General features: G+C 40.3%; 4 protein-coding genes across 4 annotated transcripts in view; 1 reads left to right on the plus strand and 3 right to left on the minus strand.

The window, feature by feature from the left end:
- The window catches only part of LOC118414476, a 15,668-nt gene extending 4,815 nt beyond the window's left edge, over positions 1-10,853 (minus strand). Inside the window, exons 1-3 of the mRNA XM_035818533.1 lie at positions 10,601-10,853; positions 7,864-7,974; positions 7,414-7,488 (exon numbers count right to left, since the gene is read on the minus strand). Of these exons, the coding sequence (XP_035674426.1) occupies positions 7,414-7,488; positions 7,864-7,974; positions 10,601-10,718 (304 nt within the window). The 5' untranslated portion in view covers positions 10,719-10,853. The remainder of the gene's footprint in view (positions 1-7,413; positions 7,489-7,863; positions 7,975-10,600) is intronic.
- A 1,035-nt stretch (positions 10,854-11,888) lies between these two features.
- LOC118415048 lies at positions 11,889-15,200 on the minus strand. Its single transcript, XM_035819428.1, has 8 exons — positions 15,025-15,200; positions 14,598-14,708; positions 14,154-14,228; positions 13,905-13,994; positions 13,538-13,642; positions 13,360-13,434; positions 13,085-13,177; positions 11,889-12,349 (listed from the first exon to the last, which is right to left on the minus strand). Exons 1-8 carry the CDS (start codon positions 15,119-15,121, stop codon positions 12,291-12,293), a joined length of 705 nt encoding a protein of 234 aa, XP_035675321.1. The 5' UTR covers positions 15,122-15,200; the 3' UTR covers positions 11,889-12,290.
- An 877-nt stretch (positions 15,201-16,077) lies between these two features.
- LOC118415046 (potassium voltage-gated channel subfamily A member 10-like) lies at positions 16,078-20,272 on the plus strand. Its single transcript, XM_035819426.1, has 2 exons — positions 16,078-16,403; positions 18,389-20,272. The coding sequence occupies exon 2, from the start codon at positions 18,449-18,451 to the stop codon at positions 19,874-19,876; it is 1,428 nt and encodes a 475-aa protein (XP_035675319.1). The 5' UTR covers positions 16,078-16,403; positions 18,389-18,448; the 3' UTR covers positions 19,877-20,272.
- The window catches only part of LOC118415049, a gene marked incomplete in the record, with an annotated part of 38,379 nt that continues 37,830 nt past the window's right edge, over positions 19,998-20,546 (minus strand). Inside the window, 1 exon segment of the mRNA XM_035819429.1 lies at positions 19,998-20,492. Coding sequence (XP_035675322.1) covers positions 20,383-20,492 — 110 coding nt within the window.

Below are 20,546 nucleotides of genomic sequence, written 5' to 3' on the forward strand. Positions count from 1 at the left end.
TAGCTTATTGACCCGTGCAATATTCTATGACTATGCATTTTCCGATGCCGCTAGTGGCATCTTACGGTAATTTTTCGAATATGTTTGTATTGGTACATTCATGGATTCGCAAGCTACACATGTATAGAGAACAGCATTCATAATAATGATACATCTGGTGTGTTATTTGCAGCCAATAGGTACACAATATTTTTAGTACGTAATGAGGTTGATTTACGTGTTGTTTTTGTAAGTGACCCTGGAAAAATTACACCAGAAGACTGAATTTCTAACATTGGCTATAGAATATCGATTGTAGAATAGCCTATATCTTTTAGTAGAAAAAATACATTCGTAATAATTCTCTGCTGTCTTTTAGTAAATTTGCCAGTAGATTTATTTGTACATTTTTCCTAGAATTTTGTGAAGTTGTAAATTCCTTTGTCTAAATCAAAGCTCGGCTTGGGGCGCCATTTTGTAAGCACAGTAGAGTTGGAAAAATGACGCCAGAAAACTGAATTTCTAACATTGGCTATAGAATATCGATTGTAGAATAGCCTATATCTTATAGTGAAAAAATACCTTCGTGATAATTTTCTACCGTCTTTTAGTAAATTTTTCAGTCCATCTATATGTACCCTTTTCCTAGAATTCTGTGAAGTTATAAATTCCTTTGTCTAAATCGAAGCTCGGCTTGGGGCGCCATTTTGTAAGCACAGTAGAGTTGGAAAAATGACGCCAGAAAACTGAATTTCTAACATTGGCTATAGAATATCGATTGTAGAATAGCCTATATCTTATAGTGAAAAAATACCTTCGTGATAATTTTCTACCGTCTTTTAGTAAATTTTTCAGTCCATCTATATGTACCCTTTTCCTAGAATTCTGTGAAGTTATAAATTCCTTTGTCTAAATCGAAGCTCGGCTTGGGGCGCCATTTTGTAAGCACAGTAGAGTTGGAAAAATGACGCCAGAAAACTGAATTTCTAACATTGGCTATAGAATATCGATTGTAGAATAGCCTATATCTTATAGTGAAAAAATACCTTCGTGGTAATTTTCTACCGTCTTTTAGTAAATTTTTCAGTCCATCTATATGTACCCTTTTCCTAGAATTCTGTGAAGTTATAAATTCCTTTGTCTAAATCGAAGCTCGGCTTGGGGCGCCATTTTGTAAGCACAGTAGAGTTGGAAAAATGACGCCAGAAAACTGAATTTCTAATATTGGCTATAGAATAACGATTGTAGAATAAGCTATATCTTTCACAGTCACAAGACTAAGGATTAGCTGCCATCAAGTTCATATTGAAACAGAAAGACATAACTGCACCCCTCTGGAACTCAGACTATGCAAATATTGTAATTTAGATAAAATAGAGGACGGACGTCATCTTGTAGTGAGAGTGTAGATTATATACCGTAGAGAGAAATGAACCCAATGAACCCAATTTCCTTATTTCATACACCTCTAGAGAAGTTCTGTAGAAAATTCATATTCCTAATGCAACTAGACAAACCATCGATCATAAATAATGTCTGCTCTTTTATCTCCACTATAACAGAAAAGCGAGGAGAAGTTGAATTCATTTAGCAATAGTATTTTGTATCTGTTAACTGTATCTTTTCAACCGATGTCTTGAAACATGCCTGGTGTGGCCAAAATGTGCAATTAAAGGTCTTCATTTAATATACTTGTATTTACAGTACATTGATGACAGTATATGACAAGCCTAAATCGATAATTGTAGTCTTGACGATGATCACGTGAATATGATTGACGACCAATCCTATCTCACTCTCAATGAGATCAACCAATGAGAGCTGTGATCAGTAGTTTTACCGGTTAGTTTAAATCTGGCCGCGTCATAACGGCATAGGTTCCTCCCGACGCGAAGACAACACATCTTGTATCGTTGAGAATGTCGTCAAACTTCACGTCTCGTAGATTCTATCAAAGTTCTCGCAACGGTAGAAACGACGACTCATCACGGACCGAAAACATGCCTCCGGCACGGTCTACGCCGCAGCGTTACGGAGTGTTGACCGACCACCGCACACCGCCGGGTTCACCAGCAGTGACAACCGAGAAGATTTATCGGGCCCTGATGAATCTCACCCGGGAAATGCAGGAGGGTCGCCGGAAGCAGGCCGAAGAGAGGCAGTCCATGGAGGCAAAGAGTTCCGACCTGACAGAAGAAGTGTTTCATCTCCGCCAGCGTGTCGAAGAAACGACCCGGGACGACGAGGTTGCGCCTCCTACAGGAAAGCGCAGAAAAAAGGCGAAGTCCCCACAACTATCGGTGAGATATATATATTACATGTTTACATATACGTCGTATGGTTTACGTCTCACGTACAGTCCTATCCTTAGCCGTATCTACAATGTCTTGTGTGTGTGAAGTGTGTGTTTATAACCCCTCTTTACAGAATTTTTTTTCGTTCACATTAAAAAGGCTTGCTGAAACACCGCAAACTGTATTGTTTTGGGAAGATTTAAGCGTCTGTTTTCTCTTTGTTTGTTTAGTAGGGATAGTTCACACATTTGCCCAACCCGGCAAACAAAACAGACGCATGTAACAAGGTCTACTTTCAATGCAAATGATGTTCACAATACACACATACCATTGACCATATGCTAACACAATTGCAATTATTTTTCTTTTCAGGAGATGGTGAGACGTTTGCACAACTCAAATGAAGATGACAAGAAGTATGAGGGGAAGGAAGGGTAAGTTAAAACAATTATATCATACAGTGTATATGCATACTAGTATACTAGATGGTCAACATGCACGTACGACAGACAACTTTGGACAAAGGAAAATTGATGATTGTGTATCTGTTTATGTAACGCAGAAAAAATCATCTATACAAAAAAACTTCAGAAAATATAACAGTTTTAATCGCTTTTTTTCAGACTCAACTCACCCCACAATTTAGCAGTGACGACCTTTCTTGTGAAAGAAATTGCTGCCATCGGCGAGCATCCGTCAGACAAGATCCGAGGTGAGTAACTGTGCTTCAAGTTCAAGCTGTCCCTTTTGCAAATTTAAATGTTCTACACATAGGTTATATTCTCTATGTAACTTCTGTGTGGAATTTTCATGTTTTTTCCACGATGATTCCCAAACTATTGGTGTATGTGATGTTTGAAAATCGACAATTATGGTAACTTAGAATTACATTTAATACAGTTGGGTTTATACAAGCTAAACATTTTATACCCTTTTTTTCAGCCGCGTGTGTTGGTTACTACGAGACCATTTGTCGGAACTACACACTCAGCCTGCCAGAAAACAAAGAAAAGAAGGAAAAAGAAAGGAAAGAGAAGCGCCTTCGGTCCCGGAGAAAGAGGGTGAGTCTACCACATAAACGTGCTTGTCTGCCTACAAAGGACCAATCCATTGACACCTTGACATTGTTTTTAAAAGAGAGGAACATGTTTTGTTTGATGAGTTTTTCAAATTTGTGCTTGCATGCGAAATAATGCCAAATCATGCACAAACGAGAACAAGTTTACCTCATAAACCCGCCTTTACTTCATGATCTAGACGAAATCGTCCCTGTCACTTTTTATCTTTCAGCAAAACATATTGAATCTATTAAAATGTAATCTTGTATAGTCCGATTTAGTCGTTTAACTCTAATAATAGTTTAAACTAATAATGATTTCTTTTTACGTCACATGTGCTTTCTAAATTCCTTGGATGCGCTGACGTATTTCCATTTTTCTATGTTTTACACTAGTTGCTGGACGTGAGAAGCGAAGTCGTCCAGACTGAGGAAGAGGAGGGGATCTGGGCAGGAGTAACCCAGGAACTCATGTCGGACGAGGAGGATAGCAGTTCGAACGGGATGGCCGTATGGCTGGTGAAGCCCCCTGTTTTCCGAAGCCAACAGCTTTCCGACCTTTGCAGCGCACTGCAGACCAGGCTGGAGGCTGACCCCAAGTACCTGGCCGCCAACCGCAAACCGAGACTGAGGGTGGAAGGCACACAGAGTGACAGGGACCTCCCTCGAGTCTACGGCCCCGACCGGGCCGCTGTGCACTTCACCCCCGGAAGCGCTCCCCGCCCAGCAGTCCGGCCCTGTCTGACAGGTTACAGACCTCCAATGGCTGGCAGGCACCTGTTGCATGCATAAGATGTAGGGAAAAGGCTGTCAAAAGTCACCTACCTAAGGTTTAGTTGGTGAAAATCTCACATTGGCAGGCAAATCTGACTTCTAAAGAGTGCATATGGCGATTTTGAAAACATTCGGTTCGGTGCAATGCGCCCCCACAAACAAAATAAGAAACTCTGGTGACCTCTGACCTCCCTGATAACACCCAAAGTATACATACTCTAGACTGTCTAAAACACTCCAAACATGGTAGAAAGCTTATTTTTCTCACAAAATAAAATAGCCAGAATACCTGACCATAATTTCCAGCTCCAAAATGCCAACATTTCCCAACAAAAAGGCTTCTTACACTTACTTTTGCAAGCCATCTTCTATGGCATCAAAATGCTAATTCTGCGCATGTCTGTAATGGTGACCTTTCACCTGCTACAGGCTTCAAGTTCAAGATAGACAAATTTCAATTATTTCACATGGTGCGGAAAATGGTTGCTCAGTATTAGCCTGAGTTTCAAAGATTTCTGACAAAGAATAGTCTCTTGGGAATAGCTTGGATAACAGGTGTTAGAGAGCTGTCCTCAATGCTGTGACAGTGGTCTGAGTCTATATGGACAGGTCCCTTGTCATTTGGCAAAAAGTGACAATCAAAGGAAAGGGAGTTGAAAACTGCTCACCTTGACACAAGGGGACTACTCTACCTCCATTTAGGCTCCTGAATCAGTACTAAAATGCTGTTAGTTTAGACCTGTAAGCACTTGATGAGTGTACATATTGCAATATATAGCCAAAGGATACAAAAAGTTGAAAAACTGACAAAAAGGACAAAAAAGTATTGAAATGGAAGAATTTCTCAATGAATCTAAGTCAAATGAGTTAATTGAAGCTTGCCCCGGGGTCACATTACCAATTTCAGGGGAAATATAAGCCACAATGGCTCCTCTACACCCCCCCCCCATTCTGTGCACAGTATGCACTGTCAGTAAATGCTTGAAAGTGTAGCCTAGCAGCTTTTATATACAAATTTAGGTGCCTAAATTGAGGAACAGTAGCCTCTTTCTGTCTGGGGTAGCAGATTATACCATTTCTTCCTTCTAAGTGCCACTTTTTGCAAAGCAATATTGAGACAAACCATAGTCTTGGACCTCCACCATAGCCCTCGTGACACATGAGTTAACAACTCCCAGGGGACTGTTACTGGGAGAACGGTCTCCGGGAAGTCTTTGAAATTTGTAACGACCCTGCCTCGCATCACTCGAAGTGACCGACACTTGTCTACCTTGAACTTCAAACCCATATGAAAATGCTGTAAGGTTACAGACCTCCAATGGCTGGCAGGCACCTGTTGCATGCATAAGATGTAGGGAAAAGGCTGTCAAAAGTCACCTACCTAAGGTTTAGTTGGTGAAAATCTCACATTGGCAGGCAAATCTGACTTCTAAAGAGTGCATATGGCGATTTTGAAAACATTCGGTTCGGTGCAATGCGCCCCCACAAACAAAATAAGAAACTCTGGTGACCTCTGACCTCCCTGATAACACCCAAAGTATACATACTCTAGACTGTCTAAAACACTCCAAACATGGTAGAAAGCTTATTTTTCTCACAAAATAAAATAGCCAGAATACCTGACCATAATTTCCAGCTCCAAAATGCCAACATTTCCCAACAAAAAGGCTTCTTACACTTACTTTTGCAAGCCATCTTCTATGGCATCAAAATGCTAATTCTGCGCATGTCTGTAATGGTGACCTTTCACCTGACAACCATCTCCACCAACAACAACAACCGGTCCTCAACCTCCAACCGCACCCCGCCGCCCCGCCGACCGACAGGAAGAAGCTTAGCCTTCCAGAGCGAAGACTCTCCTTCACGGGCTCTTGAAGGATACAATGTAGCTAGCTTTGTTGATGAAGATTTTCTTTCGGACATGGATGACAATTCGTTGACTCCATTGTAGTTTAACGTGGCCAGCATGACTTGTTTTTTTTAGCTTACCCTTTGTATCCTTTTAATTACTTAACAACTTCTACTTATTTCGAAATTTATCTTTCAACATTTGTACAGTAGTAAAGAAAACATGACTTGTACGGTGCAAAGTTAGTCTGTATGTTAATCGTTTGCCTTGTATATCCATCGTATTCTAGTGTCCTTTCTTGCTATGTGTTACTGTTAGGACGATAGCTAAACATGTAGGAGCCATTTACGTTTTGCTTGTACGGAAGACTATTTACACTTTGAGTTTATTCCAGGGCAATTCCATTCCCGAGTGTACGCTATGACATTTAATTGACGATTTCTATGTTAACTTTAGAGCTATTCTCTTTATTGAGTTTAAGCAAGAACGTTACAACATCCTTGGGTTAAGTAAGGGCAAATATTTTATGTTAAGGTAATCTGTTTTTTTTTTCTTTAGCACATAGTTACAGCCAGTATTGATTTTCCGTTTCAGTGGTACTGTAATTTTCGTGGATTTGTAAATGGCGATTCTATACGGTACGAATAAAATGTTAAATGTAAAAAGTAAACCACGTCTCTTCATGAATGAAATGTGCTGCTTATTCTATCTATCTATATATATATCTATATATATATAAATATATATATATATATATATATATATATATATATATATATATATATATATATATATATGCCTCATTAGTAAGATACAGAAGGGTATAAAGTAGAAGCTGGGATTCCAGAGGCAGGGAAGAGCGTATGGGGGTGGATATGGAATGCAGTGGGGGGAGGGGGGCGAGGGGAGGGGGGCGGTTAGTCAGCGCTGTACCGCGCACGCGCACTACGTACGGCAGGAGCCGTGGGGATAATTGGATAATTAGGTGATAATTACGCTAAATTATGCATATTTTCAGCGCTACACGGAGCGACACACGGTGTGTTTCCTGCCGAGTACATTCATTTCAAGGGCATCTGTAAGGGTATTTCATGCCCTTTACACGTCCTGTACACAATATTGGTTCGTTTCCGAGTGTTTCTAGGGCATGTAAAGGACTGGACACAGAACGCGGGCAGGACTGAAACGCCTGTTTTTTAAAGGAAATGCAATATTTCCGGGGATGTGTAGGGCCATTTCCGACCTGGAAACAAGGCTTTTCATGTAGTGTAAGCGACTTCTACTGTGTTGATATTTGGTCAAAATGTACAACAAAACCAAAGGCCTTCTGTCATCGACTATCCAGTGAAAACGTTTTTTGGTAAATGTCTTCAGATGATGTCATCAATAAAATCAAATTAACATTACCTTACTTATAAGTCACCTTCTCAGTCACCCAAAGAAATATTGAAAGTTCTCACTTTGTTCCTCTCGGAATGGATTTTCTTTCAGAAGATCCCGGTATGCCAGTGCCAGTTCCATTTTAGTAGCGGAGTCTACATTAAACAATATGAAGCATCTCATTGATCCGAGGAGTTGGGAAATTGCATGTTTTAAGACCTGTATTCATAAGGGTATACGAATATTTGAAAATGTGCAGGTTCAGTAATTGTACTTTATTTCTCTGACAAGTAAAAAAATATTTAAAGGACTCGTTGCAAGAATTATAGTGGAAAAGCAATGTCAAAATTTCCAGTCAGTCTGCTGCAGTATGCAAATGTTTAATTTTCTTTGCCATACAACATGGAGTTCATTGACCCTGCCCTTGCGTGATGATAATGGTCTGGAACTCAAATGTTCTCCCCTGGTTAAAGAAGAACAGATGAAATGAAGTGTAAAGTTGAAAAATCTTTGAACATTGGAAACTGTACCTTCATCCCCTGGGTCCTTCCCCTTTCTGATGTCGTCGATGACTCTACGCACTCCGTTTACTTTGTTTCCATTCCAGTTCAAATCCTTTTCCGCCAGAAGTAATTGCAGGACTGGATAGAACAGATACAGCGCGTAATAGTGGATGTTATTTCCTATAGAATGGTGTCTTTTATACATACATGCATGCATACATACATACATACATACATACATACATACATACATACATACAAACAACGAAACACACATATTACACACATGATTGCCAAAGTATCAAAACGTGTGTCCACACTGAACAAACTTAAATTTAAATTGCCACGACATGTCCTCGAAGTTATCTACAAGTCCTTCATTCGTCCACTTCTTGAATACGCCGACATAGTATGGCATGGCTGCACTATATCGGACTCCCGACGTATAGAGAGAGTACAATATGAGTGCTCACTCACAGTATCAGGTGCTGTGAGAGGATCCTCATATTTGTCACTCCTTTCTGAACTTGGGTGGGAAAAACTGTCTGACCGTCGCCATATTCACTCTTTGTCAATGTTTCATAAAATTGTTCATGGTCACACTCGTCAGTATCTTCAGGAGTTGATCACTCCTGAAGTCTCTGCCTCTACTCCCTACAACCTTCGTAACAAACACAATTTACAGCCACCGACTTGTACCACAACTCGTTACCAAAGGTCCTTTATTCCGTATTCTATATATCACTGGAATGGTCTTGATATAGCTGTAAGGTCATTTAATCCTTCAACATTCAAAAACTACTTAATAAAATTGGTTCGCCCTTCCCCTAACACACATTTTAGTCACGGCCCCAGGTACGCCTGCGTTTTACTCACACGCCTCCGCATCGGGACCTGTAGTTTGAACTTTAGCTTATATACACGTAATTTAGTCGATAGTCCTTCTTGTAGCTGTGGCTCCCGATGTGAAAGCGTTGTCCACTATTTATTGTACTGCCCTAACTACAACCAACTTAGAAAAACCCTTCTCTGCAATCTTCAAGGCCTTTTAACCCTTGATTTGAAAACTATGTCTGACCCAGTCTTAACTCAACTTTTACTCAGGGGTTCACCCACTTTACCAACAGAAACAAATACCCATATTATGCAGATTACACAGACATACATACTCCAGACCAACCATTTTCAAACTGATTGAACATTTTGCTTTAAATCTTGTATGTATATTTATTTATTGGATCCGTCACCCCACTGCTGTACTACTGCTTTATTTGATCTCACATTGTTTTGTCCTTTGTTTATTTTATTTTCAAATGTCCTAGTGGTAATGTTAATATTAGCTTTGCTAGAGTGCATTTACCACTGTGTCTTGTCTTATATGTATACCAATAAAAAAAAACTAAAAAAAAACAACGAAACAACATTGCAGCCAGCAATATATCGATTAACAGATAATACAGCTAATTCAGACAGCTGTAAATCAATAAGTTGTGATTTTAAGACTAAAACTAACTTAGTTCTAGTCTCAAAAAATTACAACATTAATATATACAACGTAACATACTTGTCAAGAAAAGATTCGATACCCATCTAGACCAAAACAAGAGTTCTGAGACCTCATTCTTCTAAGACATATTAAAACTTTTTTTCTAAATGTTACCAAAATGTCGTCGACATTTGCATAACCCAGGCAAGGGGATGTCACGGCATTTTTACACCTCATTCTAGATAATTATTGTCTATTGATTTTATAATTTGCCTTACATGTACATGTAGGTATAGTCCTATCATGAAAATTCCTTGGATTATAAAACTCCCTTATATACAAATGAAGTCATAATTTGCATCTCATATGTGTACATCTGTCTACGCTACCTGTATATGTAATACCAAATATCATTTCTTGTTCTTGTTTGTTTATCTTTCTTCGAAGATTTTTCCTCCCCTGCAGTTCAAGAGCAAGCCTCTAAGGGGGTCAAACCTATTCTACTTCTTTCAATTAAAAGCTTCTACCACCCAAAAAATCAAGACCATAGCATGTCCATGACAAAAGGCACATATCCACACACCAAAATATCGTCATAACCCATCCAGAGGTTCTTTTAAAGCTATGCTCATAAAAACAATAGTAGATTATGATGTCATGAACAAGGGCATCTATCAGATCACAGCTAAGATAGTGATGTTTGGTATCGTACATATATCAAAACGTATTGAGACGTTATATCAGCATTCACAATACTGATATGTGACTATGTGACTATGAAAACACCAGCATTGATATTGTTGTAATGTGTTTGTTGCTGAAACAAGAAAAAGCCCTCCATCTACTTCCTTCACATGTGCACAACAACAATGCCACATGGACCCGTTTAACGTTAATGTTGAATCTGGAACCTTCTTTCGAACCCCTGTCGTGAACAGTATTACGAGTATCATGCGATCAGCATCGAACGTGTGTAAATTAATATCAGTTTTATCAAATTTGATACACAGTTATTCTCTTCTAGCTGTTAGATACAGAGGTTTCAACTAGATGCTACTTACAGTAGTAAGAATAATCAGACCCAAGAATTATTATGGCTATTATCTAACAGTTACTAACTGACTAACTATTCCATCCATTGTACACTAACGTATGCCAGGTACAAAATAAACCTCTGGTATATTTCCACTGAAAAACACTGTTAATGAAATCTATGGATACAATGGCGAGGATTGGAGAACTTCATAGATACCGGTCCGATCTACCGTTAGTACTCACGATTGTTTTCCTTTTGCCTAAATGCGGGGCCCGCTGGTGCCTCTCCCAGCTGAGGCACGTCTCCTTCACAAAACGTCACAGCCATCAGGAAAACCGCTGTCAGTTGTAGTAAAGCCATACTGCAGTACTCTGAGGAAATATGTGTCACACTGTACGACTTGGTCCAAGAAATCTGAATCAGGACAATCTGTGTGACAATGTCTGTGTAGGTCTCTATTGGTGTCGACCCTGCGTCAGACGAAACCGGTTAGTTTGGTCATTTATGGGAGTAACCTGCCTAAAAACCTCCAGGCGATGTACAAGCACATACGTCAGAGAACAGGTATGGCTGTGACTGTGTCAAACCTCGCCTACTTTTACTGGACCACACCTCATTGACGCACTGAGATGGTTATGATGAGGATTCGTCGTACAAATGTAGTTTACAACAGGAACAAAGAATATCTCTGTGGGCGGTGGTGAATTAGTTTATGTTAATGTCCTTACCAAGGACGTCGACGTTGTCTTTGTTCTCACCAACAATATTTTGTTTGCTTGTTTTGTCTGTATTGCGTACCAGGTAAACCACCTTATGGAGTACCACACCGGGTTTGTACTGAATAGTATAAGCTGCATATCCAGACAGATATCATTGATTCACTCACACCCCTACACTTTTCGATAAGTGTTGTGATTATCTTACGTACTTCAGGTATGTCTTTCCACAAACGAGTGGCCATCATTTCATGTCTTATCCGAGGGACGGCCATAACCGACACTATGTACTCATTTAGTAAAATTACAGCTGAGTGAAGTGAGGACAGTCCTGAAAAGTGCGTTTCCCCAGGGCACAAGGTCGGCGGGATATGAATGGATTTGAACCCAGGACCTCTGGGTTACGGGCCAAACACCTGCAGTAATGCCATACGACCCACAAACATTGTTCCAAATTGCGTTTTGCCGGATTTTTATTTTTCCTCCTAGAACATTTCCCCTTCACTCTTAACTCATCCTAACGCCCTTTCCACACGCAAACATTCGTCGTACAGTCCGATATGTATGCTCGGGCATATTTTATTTTCATATCTCTTTTACAATACACTGATGGGGGTTAGACTAACAAATTGCCATGGATGAATACACCGTTATTTTCATTCTTTGTGGTAACACCAAGTAACGTGTACTTCATCTTTGTAGTCTTAGTCATGTATCACACCCTACACAAATTATACTTAGAATTACTAGATGTATCCTATTCACCTTGACCTGTACTTAGCTTGTTAGAAAGCAAAAATGTACAATGCAGATCTTCATTCATTCACTCATCATCAGTATAAGTTTTATTTACTTCAGTAGCAAGTACATGTAATATCAATACAGAGTATTGTTACTTCCTATAGGCGTGGACAATCACTCATGTTCTGTAGCAAGTCATGAAAATAGCGTAATTCTGACATACTTGTTCTAAGACAAGCTGTTTCCGTTACAAGACATGTTCTTTAGATATAAATTATCCCTTGGGTCCGTCAAATGCGAAGTATTGTTTGGCTCGGATCTTGTGAACATATTGTAAATTTTAGCATTGCCAATATTCCCAGTTTCAAAAATCACGTTAGATCCAAGAATCTTATATATACCTTCTGTTTACTAATGTAAACAGTAAAGATATGTCTCAAAGACCCCATGGCCCATTGATCCCTCGCTCCAGCCTCTAGCTGGTAGCAGCAGCTGGCTCCTGCAGCTCCTGATGTGCGACTTCAGACGCAGCAGCTGAAGGAAACAGAAGTGGATATCGGTTGACTTGGTTCTTCTCTTCATGAGCAAGAAAAATACATCAAACTCAAAGAATTTTTCCTCTGACCCCCATGCCATTCATAAATCCATAACACGGTTAAGAATCAGTAGTCATAAATTAAATATTGAAACAGGAAGATACCACAATGTAGCCCCTGACCAAAGGTTCTGCCCATTTTGTCCAAAGCAAATTGAAAATGAATTTCACTTCGTCATGGAATGCCCTATGTATGATATGTTACGCAATACGTTACTCACATTCCTATGTCTAAATACTACAGATTTCAAGATTCTAGATACCAGAAGTAGATTTGACTATATTTTAGATCCGACAGTCCTCATAATGCTAAGATAGGTAATTACATAAAAGATTGCTTTTTGATTAGAAAAGGTAGTAACACGTTTAGCCCCACCTGATTGTATAGAGGTTTTCCCCTATTATCCTACATTGTCTTATTATCCTATATTGTTTAATTAGTAAAAGTGTAAAATATATTCTGTATTCTTTCTTTTTGTTGTAGTTTATAGTTGGCCATACACAAGTGACTGCACTATTTGTCGTGTCCATGAAGCTTGTTGTTAGTCTTGAATTAGTAACAATCTTCCTGATCATTGTTAGTGTTGACCGCTACCATATGCATGTTTTCTCAGACTATCATTTTAGAGATGCGACACTTCAGCCAATATCCAAAGCTTTGGATCACTACTTGCCTTTCTTTTCCGCCTCTTCGTGGATGATTCTGATCGCTTGGAACACTTTCTCTCCCGTCTCTTCTCCGTACTCTGCATAGAACCGGTTTTTCTCTATAAAGTAAACAAACATTTGAAGTTTCCAAAACTTTGCAAAGAACATTTGCAACATAAAGGAAGCTGTAACTTTAACTGCATTTTTTATCAAAACCCTAATAGCATTTGCAGGGAACGAACACATGCCTAAATTATGTGACGTTGCTTTTCTGATGTAGGCAAACAGAGGCAAAACTTACCTTCTTCTTGCTCCTCAGGGGCCAGTGAAAGTATCTTGGCAGCGTCTTCTTTGATTTTCTTTTCTATTTTTGAACCTAAACAAGAGTGACAAGAAACATTAAGAGACCACCGTCGTTATGCCTGTATGCATAGATGTATAGACGGAATACATAAGCGCATTTAAAACGTATATCTTACGTTCGTGAAGTGGATCTTTCCCATGCTCCACGTCCTTCACCAACTTGCTGAAGGCCTTCTTTTCGCTCGTCTTGAGTCCCAACTCTTGGTCAATCTTCGCTTGCTCTGTCAGGATAAGAAATGGTGTTCAAGTTCAACACAGGTAAGAGATGTGACATTAGCTCCTACATTATATTTTATTAGGGTAAAGTAGCCTTAGTGAACTTTATCCGCCTGTTGCTGCTGTAAAATATCGCACGGAGTGTCGCTAAGAAGGCATTGAAAGATAGTCTCTTAGGAAGCAGTTACGGTGTATGATTCCTTTTTTTTTTTTTTTTTTTACAAAAGTATAAAGAGAAAAAAGAAATTAGATGAGTAACAATTCTACCTTGAAGCTCCTGCCACATTATCTTCTCCGCCTCCTGAAAGACTGCTTCGGCTTTGTCATGTCCAAGGATGCTTCGGAACTGATCTTTCACTAAAATTGATTTAAAAAAAAAATATTTTCAAAACATATCTGCACAATAGGCTTGTTTGATCATAACAAAATTTTGAATGCACATTTCTATCATTTGGTCACGTTTTATTATACGACTGTCTGTTTTGATTTTTTTAAAGAAAAGAAAACAATGTATACTTTGCATCTCGGCGCTCGGGTCGAGCATCAGGATCCTCTTGAATGCCATAGCAATCTCATCCTTGACGATTTCCGCTGCCGAGAAGAATTGAGTGGACATAGGTTAACGTTAAGAGAGTTAACGTTCTGATTTAAGAGACAACAATATCAGCTTCTTGGAAAACAGAAATGATAGCTATTGTACTCCATGGTCTATCCGAGAGCCTTGTGGGCATTTTTATTATTAAACCGAATGGGAGATTTTTTTTCTGTTTTGAACAACTGTATGCAGCTCATTGTGGCTCGTACATTTTACCCTCACCGAACTAGGAATCCAACTCCTGTCACATCTACGCCTGGCAAAATGATACCAGATACTATGAAGAGCCAACTAACAACATATACATATGTGTCACATTACAGTCTATCAGAAAACAAATCACCACCAATGGAATGGCTGCCTACATTCTTGTTCAGGATCTTGGCCGCCCTCCTCGTCTTCGATGATCGTCTCTATGCCCTCTTCCGCCTGGTCATTCCATTTAAGTCCCTTCTCTGCTTTCAGTATGCTCAACACTAGATCAATGTTGATGAAGATGTAAACCATGTCGTACCAAATACAGTTAAGTACTTAAGTTAGTTTCCTGTTCTATAAAAGCATACAAACGAGATCTGAGAATACACTTTCTACTGAGAACGATATACATTCTGTGCTATGAGTTTTTTTGTTGTACAATTATACCATATGCACTTGACTCCATGAAGAATAGTGACAAATCAGTCACTAATGGAGATTTGTATAACCAAGCCAAACCAAAACTGCAATAAACTGATCAGCGAAGTAGTTGTCACCAACGTAACCACACCGAACCTGAGTCCGTTCTATACGTACGTTTAGACACTGATTCTGTATCGAAACTTTGAGGTGCAGACTCCAAGCAGGACAGCGTGGTTCCCAGCAACAGTATGATTAGAAAGGAACACTTCATTTCGATCACAACCTGAGCCGAGATTTAAAAAAAACGAGTCGCCCAAACAACAGTGTTCAGATTAGATGACTACTGACGCATGGTGTATGGGGTCACATCAAACCGGTTTTCCAGCCACTGTGACGTCAGAGCGACCTGATTGGTGAATGGGAGTGATGGTGTGTTGCAAAACTATGTTGTCTATAAAATCAACGATGACTTCACTGCCTAGCTACCCATTTACTGAATGCTTGCTCCCCTACTGGATCATGACAAACAGATCTACTTCAAATAAAACGATGGATGAGTTTTAAAAGCAACTAATGATTTTCGTTCACATTTGACGTTCACAATTACGTGTATATAACATAAGAAGAATGAGTCATGGGTAGGGAATTTGAAATTACGTAAAATGAGTAGCTCATTTCGTTAAATATCAGGCTGGCCTTCTTTTATATACGGTTCGTCAAGCACAGCACGTCAGAGTGTGAACGTGTCAACAGATTTTTCACATCGAATCACCTGCATCGAATCATACACAGTAATGCTGAGGGCCAATCAAGGTTCACTGGGCGGTTCATTGACCTTTGACACATCTAGGCACGAGGACACAACCTGTTTAACAACAATGAATCGTGGGTAATCAGCACGCACAGCATGCAAGCAAACTTCTCCTGAGGAGGCTTTGTTTCCCGGTGTAATCACTGACCTAACCATTAACGCTAGGTATTCATGGATCTAAAGGGTATAATTAATGCCACACATGGCTAACACGCTCCTGTTTAAAATCACCAGCAAGTAACTTAAGACATACAATCATTATCACCTTCCAACATTTACGTAAGTGATCAGTTAGGCTTTAAAGTGGTCTCAGATGTCTCGACACCTTGAAAACTAGTTTATCTTTCAAGGGGGCGTATTTCAATTCAGATCATTTGCTTCCTACTTCCTAATCTGAGAAACAGTTCCTCCTACAAATCTCTGTAGGTACTGTCGAATATCTGCATACAGCACATAATATAATAAAGGATGCGTTTCAAACGCCCATTGTAGTCCGCAACTAGCCCCCTTCAGGCTATTGGAGACAGAAGGGACAATCTTTGCGGGCTTTTGTGTCACAACAACTGCTGAGGAACAGGTGGTTGGGCAGGTCTACTGGACACTCCGACATATGCTGCAGAGAAAAACGTCATCTACCAGAACACTCGTAGTGAAGAGTGAGCTTGACTTGAAGTAGAAGTGGTTGTATCTGAACCTGAGGATGTCGAGTTGAAAACAAACATGCTTCTACACCAAATGACTGGTGAGTAACTTGTAGCTTGGTGTCTTGACCTTTAAAGCCAAAAGTTACACATATCCACGTGCAGTATGTAAAAACGCGTATTTGGGGATGTGGTTGACAACTATCCTCTTTCGGTAACGATCAATGGAAGTTTATGCAAAGAATGTTTTTACATGTGACTTTCTCTTCTCTGAGATTTTAAGAGAAGTGATCATCAAAGCATCAAAGAAAGTTGTATTATGCCTTGCGACCTAGTTTGTAATTGTCTGCAATTTGTCATCATGGCTAGTCTGAAGTCGTTTCCTGTACGTTTTTGGACGCAAATATTGCCTGCAATGTGAACCTCAGACCAATGCACTTCCAATCTCTTAACCTGAATTCCAAAGAGTGCATCTCATAGAGACGCATATTTGTTTGAAAGGGCCACAGAAGGTGGCCAGGTGCCCTTGAAAAAAATCCATGAAATTCCGAAACCTGACCTGCATGAAATGTAGGGAACTTAATCCGTTTCAGGACACTGCATATAAAGTCTTAATGAAACTTGTTGTTATAAATACTGTAGCAGTGTCTTTTGTACTTTCATGAGTCATGATTGGCGGGGAGGCATGGCACCTGAATAACGTCACTGATGACTGGGCAATATGTTTTGTCTTTTAGATAGGGAAACTGAGCTACGAGTGCCACTGCAAGTTCACTCTACCATTAATATTATCTCGCCCATCTTTGTTGCTGAAAGTTAAACTGAAGCTAAAGCTAAAGTTGCCATACATCACATTGTAATGAGTAAGCCCGGCACCCGTCTCCGTTTCTAAGCCCTGGGGTCACACATACATAGGTCGCTACAGCAGGGGGCCAGTCCACCGGGTGTGTTTAGCTTCCATACCCTTCCTCTTTGCAGAGAAAGAAGTATGTAACTACCCCCGGCCCACTCAGCATAAAACTGCCAGTGGTTTCGCTCGTGATTTAATCCTAATCACCCACCAGGACAGACGTCTCTCCCTTTCATTTTGAGGCAGTGAGTCCGCTCTGCACCGGACCTTAGTATCTCAGCCCAAGCCTCTACCAGGCTTCGTAGATCGGTGGTCTAATTGTAGAAATTGGACAAATAGAGTCATTGCACACCAGGTGAGTCAGCCGTCCAGAACAATCATTTTCTCACTACGAAATGCACCGTAGGTCGCAAGCTGTTCGCAGCCGCTGGCCGGCTTATCTCTATTTGCTCCATTTCTATGTTTTCCTAGCGACCTATAGAGTCTGGTAGAGACTATCTCAACCCCAGTAGATATCCGCTGTCACCGGAACGAAAACGCCATCAACAATTCCCACATTTCTCGTATGGAGACAAAATTACCTGTGATTAAAGAAAGGCTTGGCCTAGAACATGTACTGTCAGAAAATACAACACATCAAACATCCATTATATGTCCACAAAATCACCTCTAACTGAAGTCTGTCGTTTAAAGCGATTGATAAGACTGTAGTTGGTTTTCAAATCAAACTTAATAGAATAATCAATAAAGTATACTCTTAAAATCGCGAGGAACTATCTGTGCTTTAAAAAGGCAGCCTAAGCAATATCAGCGTCAGGGTTGTAGAACTCCACTTATCAAAGTCAATTTTTTGGTCACTTTTCTACGTAATAAGATGAAGCAACTCTACTCCATTCCATACCATCATTCAAGGTGCAGTGGTGCGAGGACGCCGTGAAGTCTAATTTTTGAGGGTTACTATTTTACTTAATCCTAGCCCAATTTGTTTCTGCGCCATTTTAACCGCTCAATGTATGAAATAAAATGATGTAAATGTGAGCATATATTGCAATAGATATCAGGCTTGGATGTGTAACCTATTAAAGCATGAATAGATCTACCCCACTATACGTAATGCCCATGGAGTGTAATATATCACCTAGTGTTGCCATTCTGTTCAAGTGTTATAGATTACCGCAATCACCAACTAAACTGCATGATTATTGTGTGTAAATCAGTTCCATTTCTGGATTTCAGATTACTGCCGTAGCAACCCTTGAAAACAAGTTCCCTGACACTATTCTCCAAAGAAGTAACATGGCTAGGTTTGTCACCACTATTCCAGTCATTCCAGTCATTTCAAAACATCAATATCAAGATGAACAAAGTGAAGACATCTACGAAGAAACATTTCCATTTCTGCATCCAACACCGGATCCGGTACATGGCAATCCGAGAGAGGAAAGCGGTATCGTAGACATGAACCGACAGATATGCCTCAACGTCAGTGGCCTCATGTTTGAGACTAGGGAATACATTCTACAACGTTATCCAGATACGCTTCTCGGAGATAAAGAACGCAGGCAGGGGTTTTACTGTCAGGACAATGACGAGTACTTCATAGATCGCCATCGGCCGAGCTTCGAAGCAATCTTTCGCTACTATCAAACAGGAAAAATGACCCGGCCTCACAGTGTTCCCATGGATGTGTTCTTCAACGAGTTGAAGTACTTCGATATGGGCCAGGACGTGATTCAAAACTTTCTGGAAACAGACGGTTGTAGTCAAAAAGTCGACCCGTTGGAAGTTGATGTCTTACCGGAGTCTGAGCCACAGAGAGCCATCTGGATTGCCTTCGAATACCCCCAGACCTCGCTGGCGGCACGAATTGTAGCTTTTATTTCGATATCCGTTATTTTTGTATCCATTGCTGCCTTCTGCGTAGAGACAATACCGACGTACAGCGAGCAGAATGTGTTAAAGTTCGGTCAGGATGACACACTGTCCGATCGACTGACAACGGCGTACAGTAGCAGCTTCTTCCGCGTGGAAACAGCTTGTATTATCTGGTTCTGTTTCGAGCTGGTCATCCGCTTCTACGCATGCCCGGACCCAAGGACATTCTTAAAGGACATTTTGAACATTTTAGACCTTGTTGCCATCCTGCCATACTTCGCTACCAATATTCTAATAGTCGCGAACATAGAGACATCGGGAAGCGGCGCTTTGATCATGAGAATCCTTCGTGTCGTTCGGGTCTTCAGGATTTGCAAGCTCACTCGCCACATCACAGGCATGCGCCTAATCATCCTAACCTTACTCGCGAGCATGGGTTCCGTCATCATGCTTGTTTTCTTCATGTCTATTCTCATGATTCTCTTTGGAAGTATCGTGTATTTTGCAGACATGAATCACGCTGAGACAGACTTTCAAAGTATCCCGGAAACTTTTTATTGGGCTGTATTTACCATGACGACGGTAGGCTACGGTGACGTGTACCCAAGAAGCCTTGGTGGGAAGTTAGGAGGGCTGATGTGTGTCCTGTGTGGCTTTATTGTCCTCGCGATACCTTCACCCGCCATTGTCGCCAACTTCAACAGGTTCTATCTCCGACGCAAAAACGTCCTGCTCAGTGATGAAGATATCCGAGAGAAAGAGAGAGAAATGAGAAAACATAGCACACTATGGGACCGGTTTATCAAACGCTTCTCCAACAAAGACACACAAGAGGAAAGGGCAACTTAAGACAGGACATTTCACTATTTTACTCAAGAGATCTAGAATTGACGACTACCCAGAGAACTTTCAACCTGAAAAAGACAATTTACTAGCGTGGGAGAACCATTCCGACTTTATTCAGTCATAGTCATAGTCATACGGTGTATTACAGCACCGACTTTATTCAGTGAATTATGATGTATGTTAAATACACACTAGGTACTACGTATTGACTGTTGAGTATTAATTTGGGTTACATGTGTATCATCATATTCTTTTGCTTGGTGTTGACATTACTTACTGGGTGTGTTGCAGAGTGGAATGGTTAATTGATCGTTCAAAATGAATAGGAAAATGAATAGTTGGCATCCTAGGCCTGTAACACTGGTAAATCAACTTATATCAGTCAAGATGTAGCGACAATACTACACAGTACAAATAACGCGATATTTTGGAAGCATCCTCAACATCACTTTATAAACTTGCTGCTTCTGTTGACAGCATTACACGGAGGAGATTACACATGTGGTCGGCTACTGGTTGGCTTGATTCTTGTCCTCCTCTTCCATTTCAATGGTTTCAGCCGTATCAAAGATCCTTCTTGCCTGTTCTTCCCCATAGCGGCTGGCTATCATGGCCCGTACTGAAAGAAAGCAACAAACAAACATGTAAAGTATTCAGGAGGCTGAACGAAGTA

This window comes from Branchiostoma floridae, chromosome 4 (assembly GCF_000003815.2).
Source record: "Branchiostoma floridae strain S238N-H82 chromosome 4, Bfl_VNyyK, whole genome shotgun sequence".
Taxonomy (NCBI): Eukaryota; Metazoa; Chordata; class Leptocardii; order Amphioxiformes; family Branchiostomatidae; genus Branchiostoma; species Branchiostoma floridae.

Excerpts from the sequence above, each read along its gene's own strand:
- LOC118415048 (XM_035819428.1), bottom strand. The coding sequence starts at position 15,121 with ATGAAGTGTTCCTTTCTAATCATACTGTTGCTGGGAACCACGCTGTCC. Across the intron at positions 13,178-13,359 it reads CCCTGAGGAGCAAGAAGAAG|AGAAAAACCGGTTCTATGCA; the intron begins GTAAGTTTTGCC and ends TTTACTTTATAG. Across the intron at positions 12,350-13,084 it reads CGAAGAGGCGGAAAAGAAAG|CTGCTGCGTCTGAAGTCGCA; the intron begins GCAAGTAGTGAT and ends TGTTTCCTTCAG.
- LOC118415046 (XM_035819426.1), top strand. The coding sequence starts at position 18,449 with ATGGCTAGGTTTGTCACCACTATTCCAGTCATTCCAGTCATTTCAAAA.